This window comes from Staurois parvus, unplaced genomic scaffold, assembly GCF_062004578.1.
Source record: "Staurois parvus isolate SC_StPar_1 unplaced genomic scaffold, SC_StPar_1.0 ptg000166l, whole genome shotgun sequence".
Taxonomy (NCBI): Eukaryota; Metazoa; Chordata; class Amphibia; order Anura; family Ranidae; genus Staurois; species Staurois parvus.
This window is the reverse complement of record NW_028317962.1, coordinates 5,737,314-5,755,140: the sequence shown is the minus strand read 5'-3', so window position 1 is coordinate 5,755,140 and position 17,827 is coordinate 5,737,314. Positions and strand designations below refer to the sequence as shown.

Sequence of the window (17,827 nt, the reverse complement as noted above, 5' to 3'; positions counted from 1 at the left end):
CACAGGTGCCAGTAGATTTGGTTGTGGACTATGCAATATATTTTTAACTTTTACACAAAATTAAAACTTGGATACTGAACAGACTAAACATTGAGAAACCAGAATACAAATGTACAATGAAACAAATGAAACTAATGTACAATGTAAAGTACAATTTCTGAGGGATAAAGCCCAACTCTTTTTTTAACTTGTCTTTATAAAAAGGTTCTCCGGCTCAGCCTGCAGGACTCACATGTTCTCTGGGGCTGCCTTCTGCAGTAATCTCTTTTCACCATGAGGTGTTAGCAATTGTTGGTGCACAATTCAACTAAGAAGACTAAGGACATACTATGAGTATAAGGCATCATGGACCCTACAGGGCCCCTTATTCATGATGTTATAACACAGAGAAAGAAGCTGATGTGATGATGTCATCATGTCATTGCCATTTTCTGCATTATTGAGGACCACCCAGCTGATGAGATGAGGCAAAGGGGATGAAGACCCAGCACATCTATTGACTGGCCTGAAGATGACAGGAATAGGTAAGTGTAAAAACAAAGCATTAAATACCATAGGGAAATTCTCTAGGGAGGAGGGTCCAGAAGAATGCCTTACATGCCTTGCACTGGTCTCTCAAGCATTGGCTTGTAGACAGAGGAGTTCAGGTTTTTCCTAGAGTAAGCAGAAAACCAGGTGGCACTGACATTGCAGTGGAAAGGTCTCTGCAGCCATTGATGCTCCCCTATATCACAAACATATTCAAGAAGTGACCCCACATAAAATAGCTTTGAAGTCTTTAGGCGCACCCTGAAAACCCATCTCTTCAGGGAAGCCTACCCCACCCCCTGCTAACTTGCCGACCTCCTCCACTCTTCCTACCACTCCATCCCCCACAGCTATCTCCTCCTGTGCCACCACCCCCTCCCTCCTAGATTGTAAGCTCGAAAGAGCAGGGCCCTTGATCCCCTCATGTTTTGCATTGTATTGGTATTGTTCTGTCACATGTTCTGTCTCCCTTTGTAATGTACAGCGCTGAGCGAACTATTGGCGCTTTATAAATACTGTATAATAATAATAATAATAAAGTCTGGGATCTCACTATCTCTCAGATTTCTGTTTTGAAGGCTAGAGTATCCTTTAAAACAGTTCTCAACTCTTTTCTTTAACAGAATCTTAAAAAAAAAAAAAAAAATTTAAATGTTTATATATATATATATATATATATATATATATATATATTTATATATATAATTTCCATAATGTCAGATGTTGCTCCACCACTGTGACACTGTGCCATGTCAGTGACTTAAGAGCACCATCAGCAGCATGTTCCCTAAGCAGCAACCTGTTTATTTCAACAGCTATCCAAGATAACAAGCACCACTTAGAAACAGTTAAAGCGCCAAAACAACCCAAATATATGCTGCACTGTTGAACAATCAAATTTAATCATTTCAAATCATAGCAAAATATAGTAAGAATTTTTTACCTGCTTGTTACATCTGGGGGTAAAACTTCCTGACAGTGACTTGGTTTTGGCACACATTTGGCTCTATTTAATGATGCTTCCCTTGACATACTGCTCCTGATAAAGTGGCTCCCACCATGGTGACACCTGGTAGTGATCTTGTCTCCCCTGTGATCATATTCACCTCTTTATTCGATTTATACATATACAACTTTCTGCCCAATTCTTTCAGAAACACTTAAACCTTACTGATATCTCATTCTCTTGACTAGAAATTAAGGAGCTTTAGCAATGGCATGTTGACCAAACTTGTTTTCCTAAGTCTAAAGAAGAGAAACTGGTTTTACCTTCAAACATATTGGAGTTTAGATATGTTTTGTATAATTTTCTATTTTGCTATGAATTTTCAATGATAAAATGTAATTGTTTCGCCATTGAGCATATGTTTGGGGTGTTTTTTTACTTTAACAGTTTCCACGTGTTCTAGGAACTAAGTGGCTATTGCATGTTGTAAAGGACACTAAGGTGGTGCCACCTCCTATGCCAGGCATCTCTTAGAAGTTGGGAAAACAGTACTGGAATCACTAACTTTATTGTAATTAATTTTTGTTATGTTTTGGGCTGTTTCATTTATAAATCTTGATAGGTTATATGTAACAAAAAATGTGCGATTTCGAAGCTAATATAAAATGGTAAGATGTCACATCTTCTGTAAGTTCAAAAATTGAAATTAATTTCACAAAATAAGCCTATGTGAATTTCTGTAAACATCTTCGGATTGCCTCAGCTGGAAGTAATGATTTTGTATAAACCAGGTTGCTAACAATGGAATCTCATTTCTATAAATTCTATTCCAAAAATAAATAGTCTCTGAAGCCCTTCCATCATTCAAAAAGACGAACTAATTTTTTATACATGAAATAATTTAAATATGAATCTTAAAATATAATTACACCCAAGACTGAAGTTTAATTAAACCCCAGGGCTTCTACTTACCTCTCCATGCCTTTATATATTTGATTTGGTAACTGGGGGGGGTTCTGTACATTCATCTATTTCAATTATTAGCTCATACAATATAAATATAAAAATACGAGCACACAAGACATTATTATATTTTCCAATGCGTTATGCTGAACCCCCCCATATGTGAAAACATCCAGCCACATCCCAACTCCTAACTACAGATGGCCCTACATCTGCAGTCTGGCCAGGGAGTTTTTAACACTGCTCGCAAACTGAAATGCTCTGTGGGTGAAATATTCAGGTGTTGGGTCTCTCATAACTATTCATGTTATGGCCCCATTGCACAATTGCACAAAGGGAATATTATTCTTCGTACAGTCATGGTCACTTTAATCAGACAGAGGAATTCCATAAGTTACATACTCCATTGAATTTTATCACACATCCTTGCATCAAACAATGATAATTAATGGTCTTGGACTATATGCACTTACCTTCAGAACAGTCCTGCCCACTGTACCCCTCCTCGCACTCACAGACACCATGCTGGCACTGCCCTCTCCCACTGCAGGCATTCACACACCACATGCGCCCGCAATCCTCTCCGGCATAGCCATCTTGGCATACGCAGGTTCCATTGGCACAACGTCCTTTTCCCAAGCAGTCACCTGGACAGCGAAGTTCGTTGCAGCTGATACCCGTGTATGGCTCTTGGCACAAACATTGGCCATCTTGACAGTGCCCATGAGGGCTACACTCCTCTGGACACAGCAGGTCTGTACACCACTCGCCTGTGTAGTCTGGCTCACATACACAGATGCCCTCTATACAGGTGCCCCTCCCAGAGCAGCCTAGTGGACACAAAGGCTCTGAACAGTTCTCTCCTCCCCAGCCTTGGCTGCACACACAGGAGTCCAGACTGAAGTTACCATGGCCACTGCAAGGAGGTGCAAATTCTGTGAGACCTGTGAAAATAGGAAATAATTCGATAAGTAAAATATGCTTACATTCTAGATGCATAAACATGCTTTCTATATTGCTGGAATATTTAAGAATATTTATAATAATATATACACTCACCGGTCACTTTATTAGGTACACCTTGCTAGTGCCAAGAAAATATCCCCCACACCATTACATCACCCCCAAATTCTGACCCTACCATCTGAATGTCGCAGTTACCAGCCTGCCCTTTCTCCTCTGACCTCTGACACAAAAAAGGTATTTTTGTCCACACAACTGCTGCTCACTGGATATTTTCTTTTTTTCAGACCATTCTCTGTAAACCCTAGAGATGGTTGTATGTGAAAATCCCAGTAGATCAGCAGTTCTTGAAATACTCAGACCAGAGTATTGGCAGCAATGGCAGCACATGGCAGTAACTCAATGCATTTAGGCATGTATACATGGTGAAGATGACTTGCTAAAGTTCAATCTGAGCATCAGAATGGGGAAGAAAGGGGATTTAAGTGACTTTGAACATGGCATGGTTGTTGGTGCCAGATGGGCTGGTCTGAGTATTTCAAAAACTGCTGATCTACAGGGATTTTTCACGCACAACCATCTCTAGGGTTTACAAAGAATGAAAAAGAGAAAATATCCAGTGAGCGGCAGTTGTTTGGACAAAAATGCCTTGTTGATGTCAGAGGTCAGAGGAGAATGGTTCGAGATGATAGAAAAGCAACAGTAACTCAAACAACTACTTGTTAAAACCAATTTATGCAGAATACCATCTCTGAACTCACAACACATCGAACCTTGAAGCAGATGGGCTACAGCATTAGAAGGCCACACCGGGTGCCACCCCTGTCAGCTAAGAACAGGAAATGGAGGCTACAGTTCTCACAGGCTCACCAAAATTGGATAATAGAAGAATGGAAAAATGTTGCCTGGTCTGATGAGTCTCGATTTCAGCTGCAACATTCAGATGGTAGGGTCAGAATTTGGCGTAAGCAGCATGAAATCATTGATCCATCCTGCCTTGGTCATGGATCTGCAGTCGACAAATCTGCAGCAATTACATGATGTTATCATGTCTATATGGACCAAAATCACTGAGGAATGTTTCCAAAACCTTGTTGAATCTATTGCATGAAGAATTAAGGCAGTTCAGAAGGCAAAAGGGGGTCCAACCCGGTACTAGCAAGGTGTACTTAATAAAGTGGCCGGAGAGAGTATATATATATATATATATATGTATATATGATATTTGTAAAATGAACAGGTGTAACCAAATGTCATAGGGCCGTGATAAAATATCTGAACAGTCCCACATTCCACACAAACATTAAACTAATTGCCCTTCCCGTCAATACAGAGATTGTCACCCTCAATATTGTGCTGTAGGCACACTTTCACCCCTTGTGCTTCACTCCAGTTGCTAGGTCCATAGAAGTCTATGAGGGTTTTTTTGATGACTGGCACATGTGCAATGTACACTCTCAGCTGTGATAATGCAACCCTAGCTTGTATGCACAAGAGTTGCATCATTATTGCTCTCCTAATGTCTTAAAGGGAATACAATGGGCATAGAAGAAGAATTGGAGAAGATGGATGGAGGATGGCAAATCCAGAGGTACGTTGGCCATAAGCCTCCAGGCAAATTTGCACCCCAGCTCAGGTCTGATTTAAGTTAAAACACTGGAAGGGGGGCTAGTATACAGTGTTTTCTATAAATGCCGCAAACGCTGCAACATGCATATGATGGCGAACACATGGTGACCATTCAGTGAATCCATTATTTATTGCTTTTTACATATGCCTCACAGTGATTTATGAATTCTCAACAGACACTCATTTGCTGTATTTTTATATGTAGTCACATCTCTCTATCTGTGGCCCACAGTTAACAGGCCACACTCTGTGCTGGATGTGTCCTAACTTGATGTATTAGTGTGTTTCTTATTTTACAGTAAGCTGCTATGAAGATATATGAATAAAATTGATTTCTATTTCTTCAAAAAATGTTATATTTAGAAACATAGAAGAGTGGTGAAAAAAAGACCAAGTGATGCATAAAGTCTGCCCCACTCTTAAATTTGTATATTATTATTTATATGTTTATTTTACTTTTTTGTCTGCACTCCAAGCATGTTTGAATCAACTTATTGTTGACTAATTTGCTACCTCTACTGGATGCCTGTTCCAAGCATCAACTGCTCTTTCTGTAAAATAATACTTTCTAAAATTAGTCTTGAACTTTCCAACTGGTACTTTGAGGTCATGTACCTGTGTTCTTGATTTTGGTTGCATTTTGAAAATACTGCCCTCCTGAACCTTCTTTACACCTTTCTAGTATGTAAAGATTTTAGTCATGTCTCTCTGATTTTACTGTAGTGGGTTTAGTAACACTTGCCTTAGAGCTTTCACCAGTTTTGTTACCCATCTCTGGACTCATTTTATTTTATGAATATCTTTTTGTAATTGAGGTCTTCACAACTTTCACAATTCGAACTGAGTTCTGCCTAAAGCTTGCTAGTAGAATGTAATTCAAAATCCTTAATTTAAAGAATGTGTTCAATTTTCTAATCACTAGTAGGATCAAATTGACGTTAGTTTTCAAAAGCAATGATGAGAAAACCCATAAGAGCAGGATGGAAACTTTTTTCCAATGAACAAATTTCCAACAGTATATGCTGTTTTCGTTTGGTAAATCCCATTTGTTCCAAAACTCAAATGTTAAAAGCAAATAAAAATGGTAAAGTACTTTCAAAAGGCATTCATCAAGTCACCAAATGTACTGATGAGAATTTTCATGACTGTTCAAGCAAACTTTAATTAAAAAATCTACTAGTGTATAGTCAACTTAAAGATTTATATGGGGTAATTGGAACTTCTTTCCTGCTGGTGACCCTCTAATGATAACTAAAGATCTATATATAAAGGAATCAGGACCTCTTCCTGGTTATCTCTCTAGTGATAACTAAAGATATCTGTAGGGGAATCAGGACCTCCTTCCTTCTTTGGATCTCATCTTGAGAGTTGACAGCAACAGATTCCAAATGCAAATAGCACACTTGAAATGAACTCTGGACCTTTTATCTGCTCATTGTAATTGGGATAATGAGGGAATAACACACACCTGGCCATGGAACAGCTGAGACGCCAATTGTCCAATTACTTTTGGTCCCTTAACAAGTGGGAGGCACATATGCAAACTGTTGTAATTCCTACACCGTTCACCTGATTTGGATGTAAATACCCTCAAATTAAAGCTGACAGTCTGCAGTTAAAGCACATTTTGTTCGTTTCATTTCAAATCCATTGTGGTGGTGTATAGAGCCACAAATGTTAGAATTGTGTCGATGTCCCAATATTTATGGACCTGACTGTATGTAGGGGAATCAGGACCTCCTTCCTGGTTAACTCTCTAGTGATAACTAAAGATCTATATATAACGGAATCAGGACCTCCTTCCTGGTTATCTCTCTAGTGATAACTACAGATCTATGTAGGGGAATCAGGACCTCCTTCCTGGTTATGTCTCTAAAGATAACTACAGATCTATGTAGGGGAATCAAGACCTCCTTCCTGGTTATCTCTCTAGTGATAACTAAAGATCTATGTAGGGAAATCAGGACCTCCTTCCTGGTTATCTCTCTAGTGATAACTGCAGATCTATGTAGGGGAAGCAGGACCTCCTTCCTGGTTATCTCTCTAGTGCAGGGGCGGACTGACCATTTGGAATCTCGAGCATTGCCCGAGGGCCCGGGGTCAGTAGGGAACTCCATGAGATGCCCCTGGTACCTTTTTCATAGGCTTTTTTGAGTTTGGGCAAGGACACAGGGGCCCCATGATCCCCTATTGCCCGGGGGCCCCATGAGTTGTCAGTCCGCCCCTGCTCTAGTGATAACTAAAGATCTATGTAGGGGAATCAGGACCTCCTTCCTGGTTATCTCTCTAGTGATAACTACAGATCTATGTAGGGGAAGCAGGACCTCTTTCCTGGTTATCTCTCTAGTGATAACTAAAGATCTATATATAAAGGAATCAGGACCTCCTTCCTGGTTATCTCTCTAGTGATAACTACAGATCTATGTAGGGGAAGCAGGACCTCCTGCCTCTCGCGATAAAGAAACCTTATTGCAGACTTTTGTGTCATGAGCAAAAAGACATTCCTTACCCACCAACGCTTTGGTTACACCACATACGTATTACTTAGCTTTTCCTTTTCCTGTCATAACTGACTACGCGTGTAATGCATCCTATAATTGTGGTAGAGCCCAGGGCCTCCACCCTTCCCTCTCATTTGGAAAATACTAGTTCACACCACAGGGTATTACAATAATTACTGGTTATGCCTTCTCCTTTCATACATTCATGACATCCTAATCAAAGAAATCACATCCCATCATTTTCCTGTGTTTGCCCTTTTTTCACCTTCGGCATTGATTCCTGTGTCGGTAATGCTTCTTTCCCTGCTCTCAGCCTGTAGTGCTCATCAATACGCCAGACTGCAAACTTCCTCTCCCACTTAACAATCTACATTTCCTACTGACCACTGCATCGACCTGGCAACCTTCTGCTCTGACAGCACTGAGATTAGCGCGTAATGAGATTGCAGGGACTCCATTCCTCATAAATACTTGTCAGATAAGTATTAATTAGTCCTTCCTTTATTTTCTCTGCATGTAGAACTCTCCTGTGTGTTTTCTAAGGATTTTCAAAGTTTTATTGCTGTCTTCATGTAAATTCTGGCAGTCTAGTCTGCACATCCATCACCCCGTTCATTATAGACTTCTGCTTTCGCAAGTTTTCAGCAAACAGTTTGACCCGGTGTGCTTTCTCAGCCTCCCTGCATCTCGCACAATTTATCCAATATCATAAAGGTTACTGGAGCTGGTTTAGGCAACAGCACTAGTCTAACTTCCTATGAGATAAAAGAAATTTAAAAAGAAAAAAATAGATCGGTGACACCAGAAATTTGATAATTTGTTTAGGATATGAATCAATTTAAATGGAAACTTTAGGGTATTAGCAAGAAGTTCATATTGTGTGTTATTCGTTTTTATTACAATTATCAAGACATTTAACTGAAAGTTAAAGTGTAAGTTCACCTCTTTAGAAAAAATTAAAAGGTGAACAAACACTCTCCATCCTCTACCCCCCCTTCCTACCTGGCCCTCACTGTACTTCCCTCCATGGGTGATAAGCTGTCAATGCGCGATCTTCTTCCCCTTCTTTCTGTAGGGCTTTCAATGGATTAGAGTGATTCCAATTGGTTCACAGTGGTCACATGTTGGCATTGACCAATCAGAATTGAAGCCCAACAGGAAGAAAGGTAAGAAGAGCATGGATTTCTAATCCCAGTACCACTACACCAGTTGCGTGGGCACTGACAGCTCCTTGCCCATGGAGGAAAGGACTGTCAGGGCCATGGGGATGGTGTGGGGTGTTAGTTCATCTTTACATTTTTTTCTGAAAAAACTAACCCTCTAAAGTGTATGCAAATTTTAACAATGAATTTCTCTTATTTTCTCCCTTTATCTACTAAATATACAATTGTTATATATTTTTTTTTTATCTTCTTAGAAGTTCAAAAAATATCAGTAGATTTTGACAGTAAAATTGAAAGCTGATAACTTCCTGCGCTGTCTGCTTATAGAGATAAGGAGGGTGAAGAGATGAGGAGAGGACTGTGTTTTTTTGTAATTCATCCAGTCAGTAAGTCTGTTGTTTTTCAAAAGAAACAAACTCTCCAGCAGAATGTATCAGTTACAGAGATGAAACAAACCATTTAATGCTAGCAGGGGTGCTTAAAATGATCAACTCTTATTTATTTATGAAAAACCTTTAAACCTTTAAAAATACTATTTATTGTAACTGCTTATAAAGCACTAGCTGGAGTTTGGCTTCCATTTCTTAGTGTATTTAAATCTGCTAGTACATCTAACCTCTCCTCCCCCCAGATTGGCAATGCTGCCGTCTGCTGTGCCCCTGTGCTCCTTCAACCAGAGTGAAGGTTCTCTAATGCAGGAGGTGTGTTATTGGCCAGATCACCAGGTGAAAACAGAGGTAAAATAGCCTAAAAAAACTAAAAAAGCCACTACATCTAATGATCGATAAGCTCCAATATATTAAATTTTTGGTTTTGGGTTTAATATCGCTTTAGGCTGTCCTCATGTCAAATATCCAATCATGCAAAGCAAAATCACGTTTTTTTAAGTGGAAGTAGCACACATTTTTTGTTATGTGAATGCATGGTAACATGTAAATATAACACCTACAGATATTCTTACCTGTCACAAAGATTACAATACCCTCTTACAATGCTTTCACACATTTCTGTACAAAAAGGCAGAATTATCCTTGTCACGGTTTTTCAGGGTAAGCACCTACATACTGGTCTAAAGCTGGCCTTACACCTGTAGATTTTCGTTTGAACATTTGGACGAGAAAGGATCAAAATTGTTTATCCGAGCATTCAATGGTGCTTTCATGGACTCAACTGATTTCAAATAATTTTTCATTCAAGTACCCTGTCAATGTCTTGATTTTCAATTGATCATCTGGAATAAGTGCATGCATATAACACTAGTTACACATTTTCCCAGCCTGGAGCTAATTTAACGTAAAGAAATTTGTTGTTTCCCATGAGATTCATTAAAATTTTCCATCCTTGTCTTTCCATTATTCTGCTCACTCTTCTTAAAACAATAATCAAATCTAACGCTTTAACCCAATAATCAAACGAACATTCTGAAAACAAGAGTTTTAGAACGAAAATCTACAGGTGTAAGGCCAGCTTAAGATGCTACTTTATTTATTTAATATACAGGTAGGTTTTTCTGTATCAATGTATGAAGTATGGATTGCTGGCACTGGAGCTCACTATCATAGATTTGTATGGACTTCAGTTTGTTGTAAATTGTTGAAACACTGGCACAGCATTTCTCACTGAACTGGACTATGATTACTAATATAGACAAATGGCAAATGTACTTTTTATCTTAATGTTTCACGCTTTTCTGTCTGGCAATTCGATAGACGCGTCTGGGTTTGGCAGTTGCCAAGAGAACAGTGGAGGGGGGATTATGGTGTGGGGTTGTTTTTCAGGGGTTGGGCTTGGCCCCTTAGTTCCAGTGAAGGGAACTCTTAAGGCATCAGAATACCAAGACATTTTGGACAATTTCATGCTCCCAACTTTGTGGGAACAGTTTGGGGCCCCTTCCAGTTCTAACATGACAGCGCACCAGTGCACACAGCAAGGTCCATATAGACATGGATGAGCGAGTTTTGTATGGAGGAACTTGACTGGCCTGCACAGAGTTCTGACCTCAACCAGATAGAACACCTTTGGGATGAATTATAGCGGAGACTGCGAGCCAGACCTTCTCATCTGACATCAGTGCCTGACCTCACAAATGTGCTTCTGGAAGATGGTCAAACATTCCCATAGACACACTCCTAAACCTTGTGGACAGCCTTCCCAGAAGAGTTGAAGCTGTTATAACTGCAAAGGGCGGGGCCAACTCAATATTAAAACCTACGGACTAAGACTGGGATGCCATTAAAGTTCATGTGCATGTAAAGACAGGCATCCCAATACTTTTGGCAATATAGTGTATATATAAACAAAGTGTTCATCTTAGACATTTGATACTAGTATACATCATCTCATTATGAATTAATTATCCGCTTTAGGACCGCCCTATAGCAGATATACTGCTACAGGGCGGCACCTGTGTGCAGGATCACGTGTATATATAATTCTGCATTTCCGGGTAGGGGGCACGCGGGATCCGGTCGCGCGCCCTACCCGCGCTGCCATTCGCAGCCGTGGATGTCACTCATCGGGTCCTGGCCGGTAATTACCCACCAGAGCCCAGTGATTACTGAACATCTCCGATGGGGAGGAAGATTGTTTTGTTTAAAAACAATCTTCTTCCCTGTCAGCTCGAGCACACTGCTCGGTATGGCTGTGTACAGTACAGCCATCCCGATCACTGTGCTTACAGTGAAGAACACACCCCCCGTCCCTAGTAAAACACTCCCAGCACACAGTTAACCCTTTGATCACTCCTTACATTAACCCCTTCCTGCCCAGTGTCATTAGTACAGTGTCAGTGCTTTTTTTTAGCACTGATCAATGTTATGGTGTCACTGGGGTGTCAATGACACCAAGTTAGTTACCCTCCAGTGTTAGAATGTCCGTCACAGTCCCGGTAAAAGTCGCTGATCGCCGCCATTACTTGTAGAAAAAATATCCCATTATCTATACCGCCATTTGTAAATGCTATAACTTTAACGTAAACCAATTAAATTACACGTATTGGGATTTTTTTCTAGCGAAATATGATTTTTTACATTTTTTTACTCGACGTATTTAATAGCAAACAGTCCAAACTATTGTTTTTTTTTCTCAAAATTGTTGTTCTTTTTTTGCTTATAGCACAAAAAATAAAACCGCACAGGCAATCAAATACCACCAAAATAAAGCGTTGCAAAATATGGCCTGGTCATGAAGGGGGGTAAATCCTCAGGGGGGCAAGTGGTTATACAATTAATAGATAAATGTTTTGATTGATGAACTATGATCTTTTTTATTGACTTTATTTCATTTGCGTATGTAAATTATTTCTTGGTTCCAGCTGATGAAGGGGGTGATTTCCTTGCCCCTAAAACACATTAGAGACATATATGGAATGTACTGTTTTAAAACAGTGAGTTTAAAATTGAACTAGAATTTTTGGGTGTTGGTGCTCTGTTGTGTCAATACGAATCTTCCTACTTCTGCCTCTTTATGGTCAGCCTTTACATTAAACACTGACATATGGCTGTACTGGATATAACTAAGGTTTTTCCATTAAAGGAAATATATCCTGCTGGCAAGAATGCTTGCAGCGTCTTGCAGTTTAATTTCTATGACTATGGTAAGATAATTAGATAAGTTGAAGACTTATTGATTTGTGTTTGTACTCAGATCATGTCAAGCTTTTGTGTGATACTGTGAACTTCACATGCTGTGTTTGATCTGAGCCAGTGCTTAATAACTGTGAGTGATAAAATATGTCTCTGATTTCCTTGAATAGATCTAGACTCTGGCCACACAGGCAACCATGATCTTTGTGCAAACCCAATAACTTTGCTTAAAGTAGACCTATCAATACAATTCTTATGTGTCATCAACACCAAATCACACTTTTATTTTTAGCAATAAAAATGGATCTTTCTTTATACAAAAAAAATCTTAAATGTTTGTGCTGATGTCAGTGGAGAGTAGAAGATGAGTGGCACTGAAATACCCTGCACTGTCACTGCTGCTTATCTCAAAGTGGAATAACAACTAGTACAGGATCTGTAGCCTTCCTTCAGAATACAGTCGGCAGAGATAGGGGCTACGCATAAACAAAAGAATAATATCATCTGATTTAGGGAACTGCCATGGCTATGTGTAAGTTGGGTGATGGGCATTTATACATTTATGGGAAATTCACAATCCAGGAATAGTAGATGTTGTCCAGTACTCAGGCATGATGTTATACCGATGAAATGGTAACATGGAAGTGAGCATTTAAACAATACTTCATTGTGAGAGTTCATACATTGCTTTCTGTCAGGACCTGGATCCTACCTGTGAGTAGTAGTTCCAGTGTCCACCAGCAGGTGTCTCCTAGCAGCCAGCAGATCCCAGTAATCAGTTTCAACCTGATGCTTGCTGCTGGGAGGGTATTTAGGTCCTCCCCTATTAGTCACCTTGCCCCAGTGCTTTGTTGCTGCCAGATCCTTTTGCCATTTATCCCGATCTTGCTCCTGCCTTGTACCCAATAGCCTGCTCCCTTGTTCTTGCTCTTCATTTTCCCAGTTTTGTTTTCCCTTCCCATCTGCTCCCTGCACCTCAAGTTTTCCCTTGCCTTTCTGTGTTCCCCATTTTGTATATATTGTATATAGCTAGTTGTTAGTTAGGCTTTGTGTTTGTCAGGTTGCTTAGATCAGGATTCTGTCACTGGGTGTTTAGTTCACTTGCATTTTTATGTTTGTTGTGTGCTGGTGTTTGGATGATTTTTGTTTCACTTAAAGCATATACAGTCTGGTCCCAGTTTTCTGAGTGTAGCCACACAGATCTGGCCATTCCTGCTGCCGATTCATGACACCCTCACCATTTTTGACCACCAACTCTGCAGACTACACCAACAGCTAATTCACTTACTTATAAACATTTCAGTTATCTTACACATAGATTGCAAACAGATCTTCAGCTTCCACTTCCTTCCAAACATGTACTCTAACAAACACATAATTTTGCAAACAGATCTTCAGCACTTCTGCTCTGGTAGTATGTCACTTTAAGTGGAAAGGCTTATCTTGGACAACACAATTTTTTTGTACTCAGGACCCTAGGCATACTTTTATGATTCCCCTGCCTTTTTCATTGGTAGTTCAGAGTTAAGACTGGAATGAAGTGGGTTATGGACAGGGGCGGACTGACAACTCATGGGGCCCCTGGGCAAGAGGGGATCATGGGGCCCCTGTGTCCTTGCCCAAACTCAAAAAAGCCTATGAAAAAGGTACCAGGGGCATCTCATGGGGCCCCCTACTGACCCCAGGCCCTCGGGCAGTGCCGAGTTTCCAAATGGTCAGTCCGCCCCTGGTTATGGATGTTTGTCTGACCAAATGTACATGTTTGTACCGGGACCATTCGTCAGGAAGATAAGCACCCAGAGACTACATGATTTGGTTGTTTGGGCCACAATGTATTTAGCTTTAGGTCTAGTAGAGTGGTTGATTCCATGGCAGCCATTGCGGGTCACACACAGGCAGCCATGATCTTTGAGCAAGTATAATAAGATTGCTTAAAGTGAACCTATCAATAAAATTCACACTTCAAATTATTTAAAAGGCTATGTGTCAGCAAAACCAGTCACAATTGCATTTTCAGTAGTAAAAACACAAAATTCCTACATTTTTCTGCTGATATGTCAGGAATGGACTCAGCACTGGTGGTGGGACTCACCTGCCGTGTGGGCTGCAGTACCAGGGCTGACCAGCGGGTGCTCTCAGCAGCCAGAAGCTCACTCCTTCAGTCAGCCAACACCTGGGGCTGATTGCAGGAGGTGTATTTAAGGAATGACCAGGCCTGTGATCAGGGCCTTGGTGTATGTTTCCCATGAGCCCCTGTACCTGGTATCCTGTGTTCCTGCCTAGTTGCTGACCCTGCTTTGATCCTGACCTCTGCTGATCATTTCCTGTTGAACCCCTGGCTTGCCTGACCATCCTTCTGCCTGATCCTCTGTACCGCACTGCCCGTGAGTTACTGAACCGGCTTGTGACCCTGACTATTCTCTACCTGCTCCTCCGGTACCTCACTGCCCGCACGTTGCTGACCTGGCCTGCCTGACTACGCCTGACGCTACCCAGACGATCCATCCATCCCGCACAGATCCAGTCACTACTATCCAAACCTGCCAGCCCCTTCACATCAGGATTTCCCCCGGTACATACCCTCGGCGGACCCCTCTACCACAGTTGGGTGCACTCAGGGGCCGCGACCTGGTCTCAGTCCTGCGCCAAGTCCATCCCCACCATCAGGGGCTCTGGTGAAAAGGCAGACTGGGGCTTAGACTCTGCGCCCTGGGGAATCCTGTTCTGTGGGTCACTAGAGATCCCGCCGGGCGGTGCCTGACAGTACCTTACGGCCCGCCTGACCATTCCACTTCTCCAGCCCGGACTACGCCTGTGTTCCTGAAGCCTGCTACTTCCCTGTGTCAGTCCACACATCTTTGGTCATACCCGGATCCCTAACATGATATCAGTGGAGGTCAGAAGTTGAGCAGCACTAAAATACTCTGTTACTTGACTTTTAGCGCATGAGTGTGCACGTTCTACTAGGACCCAGTGTTGCCAATGTCAGTATTTTTACTTGTAGCCAGTAAAAAATGGTCACTTTTCTCCTGCCACTAAATGCCCATGACAGGAAAAGGTTGAAAGTTAAAAATATGGCTGTGACGCTCATCTCAGAACTGTGCATGCGCAGTTCTGGTCCGTAGCCTGGTGAGACCATCTGAGTGTCTGCTACAGTGTGCTCAGGTGGTTCTGGAGGGGGCGAGTCTGATGGAGGCGGTGCCTGAGCATGTTGAGTGATGTCATGGTACAAGGGAGCCGAGCAGAGCAGCCAGAGCCTCGTGTGTGAGTCTGCCAGACAGGAGCAAGGCAAGCCGGGAGCTGGACTGTCAGTGCTGTTTGGACTGGAGTGGACTGAAGGGACCACCTGACGTGGAGCGAGACTGTCACTGTGACTCAGGGGATGTGGCATGTCGGGGAGGTGTCATCATCATCTGATCTGCTGCACACTGCTGTCAGTATCACTGTGAGAGTCAGTTTCATGTGTGTGTGCCTGCCCATTCTAACTTCTTGCCCTGCTGAGTCCTGTCCCTGAGCTACTTACTTACTATATCAAAAATAAAATAATAAATGAATAAATATGTATTTTGCCTTAATATCTACCTTAACTGCTTCCCCTCTGCCCTATAGCAGAAGTACTGCTACAGGGCGGCAGGGCTGTGCAAAATCACGTGTATATATATATATGCGATTTGCATTTCCTGATAGGGGGCACATGCGCGCGCGCCACCTTATCTGAGCCGCCATTGGCAGACAGAAGTACTGCTACAGAGTGGCAGGGCTGTGCAAAATCATGTATATATACGTGATTTGCATTTCCCAACAGGGGGCGCACACGCTTCTATGTATATCTCTGTACAGCAGAGGAATAAACAGCAATGTGTTTGCCTAGTAAAACACACATAGCACACACATTAAAACGGCACACAGCACACAGTTAACCCTTTGATCGCCCGAGATGTTAACCCCTTCCTGCCCAGTGTCATTAGTACAGTGTCAGAATGCCTGCCGCAGTCCCGCTATAAGTTGCTGATTGCCGTCATTACTAGTATAAAAATAAAAAAAAAAATTCCAGTACATGTGCTGCCATTTTTTAGATGCTATAACTTTCAAGTAACGCAATTAATTTACACGTATTGGGATTTTTTTTTTAGCAAAGACATGTAGCAGAATACATTTTGGCCTAAATTTATGCCGAAATTAGATTTTTTTACATTTTTTTACTGGACATGTTTTATAGCAAAAAGTCTAAAATATTGTTTTTTTTTCTTCAAAATTGTTGGTCTTTTTTAGTTTTTAAAAATAATCAATATTGATGCAGCGCTGTGATAACTAAGTATCAAATCAAATATGGTTAACCATAGTAACTGTATGACTTAACAATAAAGTGGGTTTCAACCGTGAGAAAACAGTGTATTCTGTGTCAAACAGCCCGCACAATCTCGACACACAGTGATTCCCTCTATGACATATAAATCACTATTTATAGATGGTAAAGACAAAAAAATTGCAGTCCACAGTATCCAGTATAGATGTATAAACACGCTTTTAGAGGACACACATGCTCCTGTGCTCGTGCAAAGTGGTAGGTGACAATCCTTATATGGCTAGCATGCCCGCTCACCTTCCCCCTGCGACCCACAGGGGCCAAATAGCCTTACGGGTCACACCTTGACCCTATGCGTTTTCTCCAGGTGCAAGATACTCTTCACTCTCCAATGCTCTCTCCTTCACCATCTGCTATTCCCCCTGAATAGGTACCGCTGTGCATGTACTTAAAAACTCATGGGATGGTGGCAGTCATGAAACAAAAACACAAAGATCCTCCATAGTGCAAAACTGTATATCACATTTATTCTGTTTAAAACCGCCAAGTTACAACTCACATTTCAGCAGACGAAATTTCACTTGTAACACCTCTCATGGGTGTACTGAGGCACTCTGGTGTAGCAAAATGGCGCCAACCCGGAAGTGCGTCACCACGTCACTACGTCACATCTACGCGTTACGCCACGCCCCTCGTAGCTTCACCATTTTGCTACACCAGAGTGCCTCAGTACACCCATGAGAGGTGTTACAAGTGAAATTTCGTCTGCTGAAATGTGAGTTGTAACTTGGCGGTTTTAAACAGAATAAATGTGATATACAGTTTTGCACTATGGAGGATCTTTGTATTTTTGTTTCATGACTGCCACCATCCCATGAGTTTTTAAGTACATGCACAGCGGTACCTATTCAGGGGGAATAGCAGATGGTGAAGGAGAGAGCATTGGAGAGTGAAGAGTATCTTGCACCTGGAGAAAACGCATAGGGTCAAGGTGTGACCCGTAAGGCTATTTGGCCCCTGTGGGTCGCAGGGGGAAGGTGAGCGGGCATGCTAGCCATATAAGGATTGTCACCTACCACTTTGCACGAGCACAGGAGCATGTGTGTCCTCTAAAAGCGTGTTTATACATCTATACTGGATACTGTGGACTGCAATTTTTTTGTCTTTACCATCTATAAATAGTGATTTATATGTCATAGAGGGATTCACTGTGTGTCGAGATTGTGCGGGCTGTTTGACACAGA

The 17,827-nt window shown here is 41.5% G+C and overlaps 1 protein-coding gene across 2 annotated transcripts in view; it reads right to left on the bottom strand.

The window, feature by feature from the left end:
* The window catches only part of TNR (tenascin R), a 667,948-nt gene that overhangs the window by 263,498 nt on the left and 386,623 nt on the right, over positions 1–17,827 (bottom strand). For both annotated transcript variants that reach the window (XM_089676333.1, XM_089676334.1), the window contains exon 4: positions 2,911–3,381. In XM_089676333.1, coding sequence (XP_089532459.1) covers positions 2,911–3,381 — 471 coding nt within the window. The remainder of the gene's footprint in view (positions 1–2,910; positions 3,382–17,827) is intronic.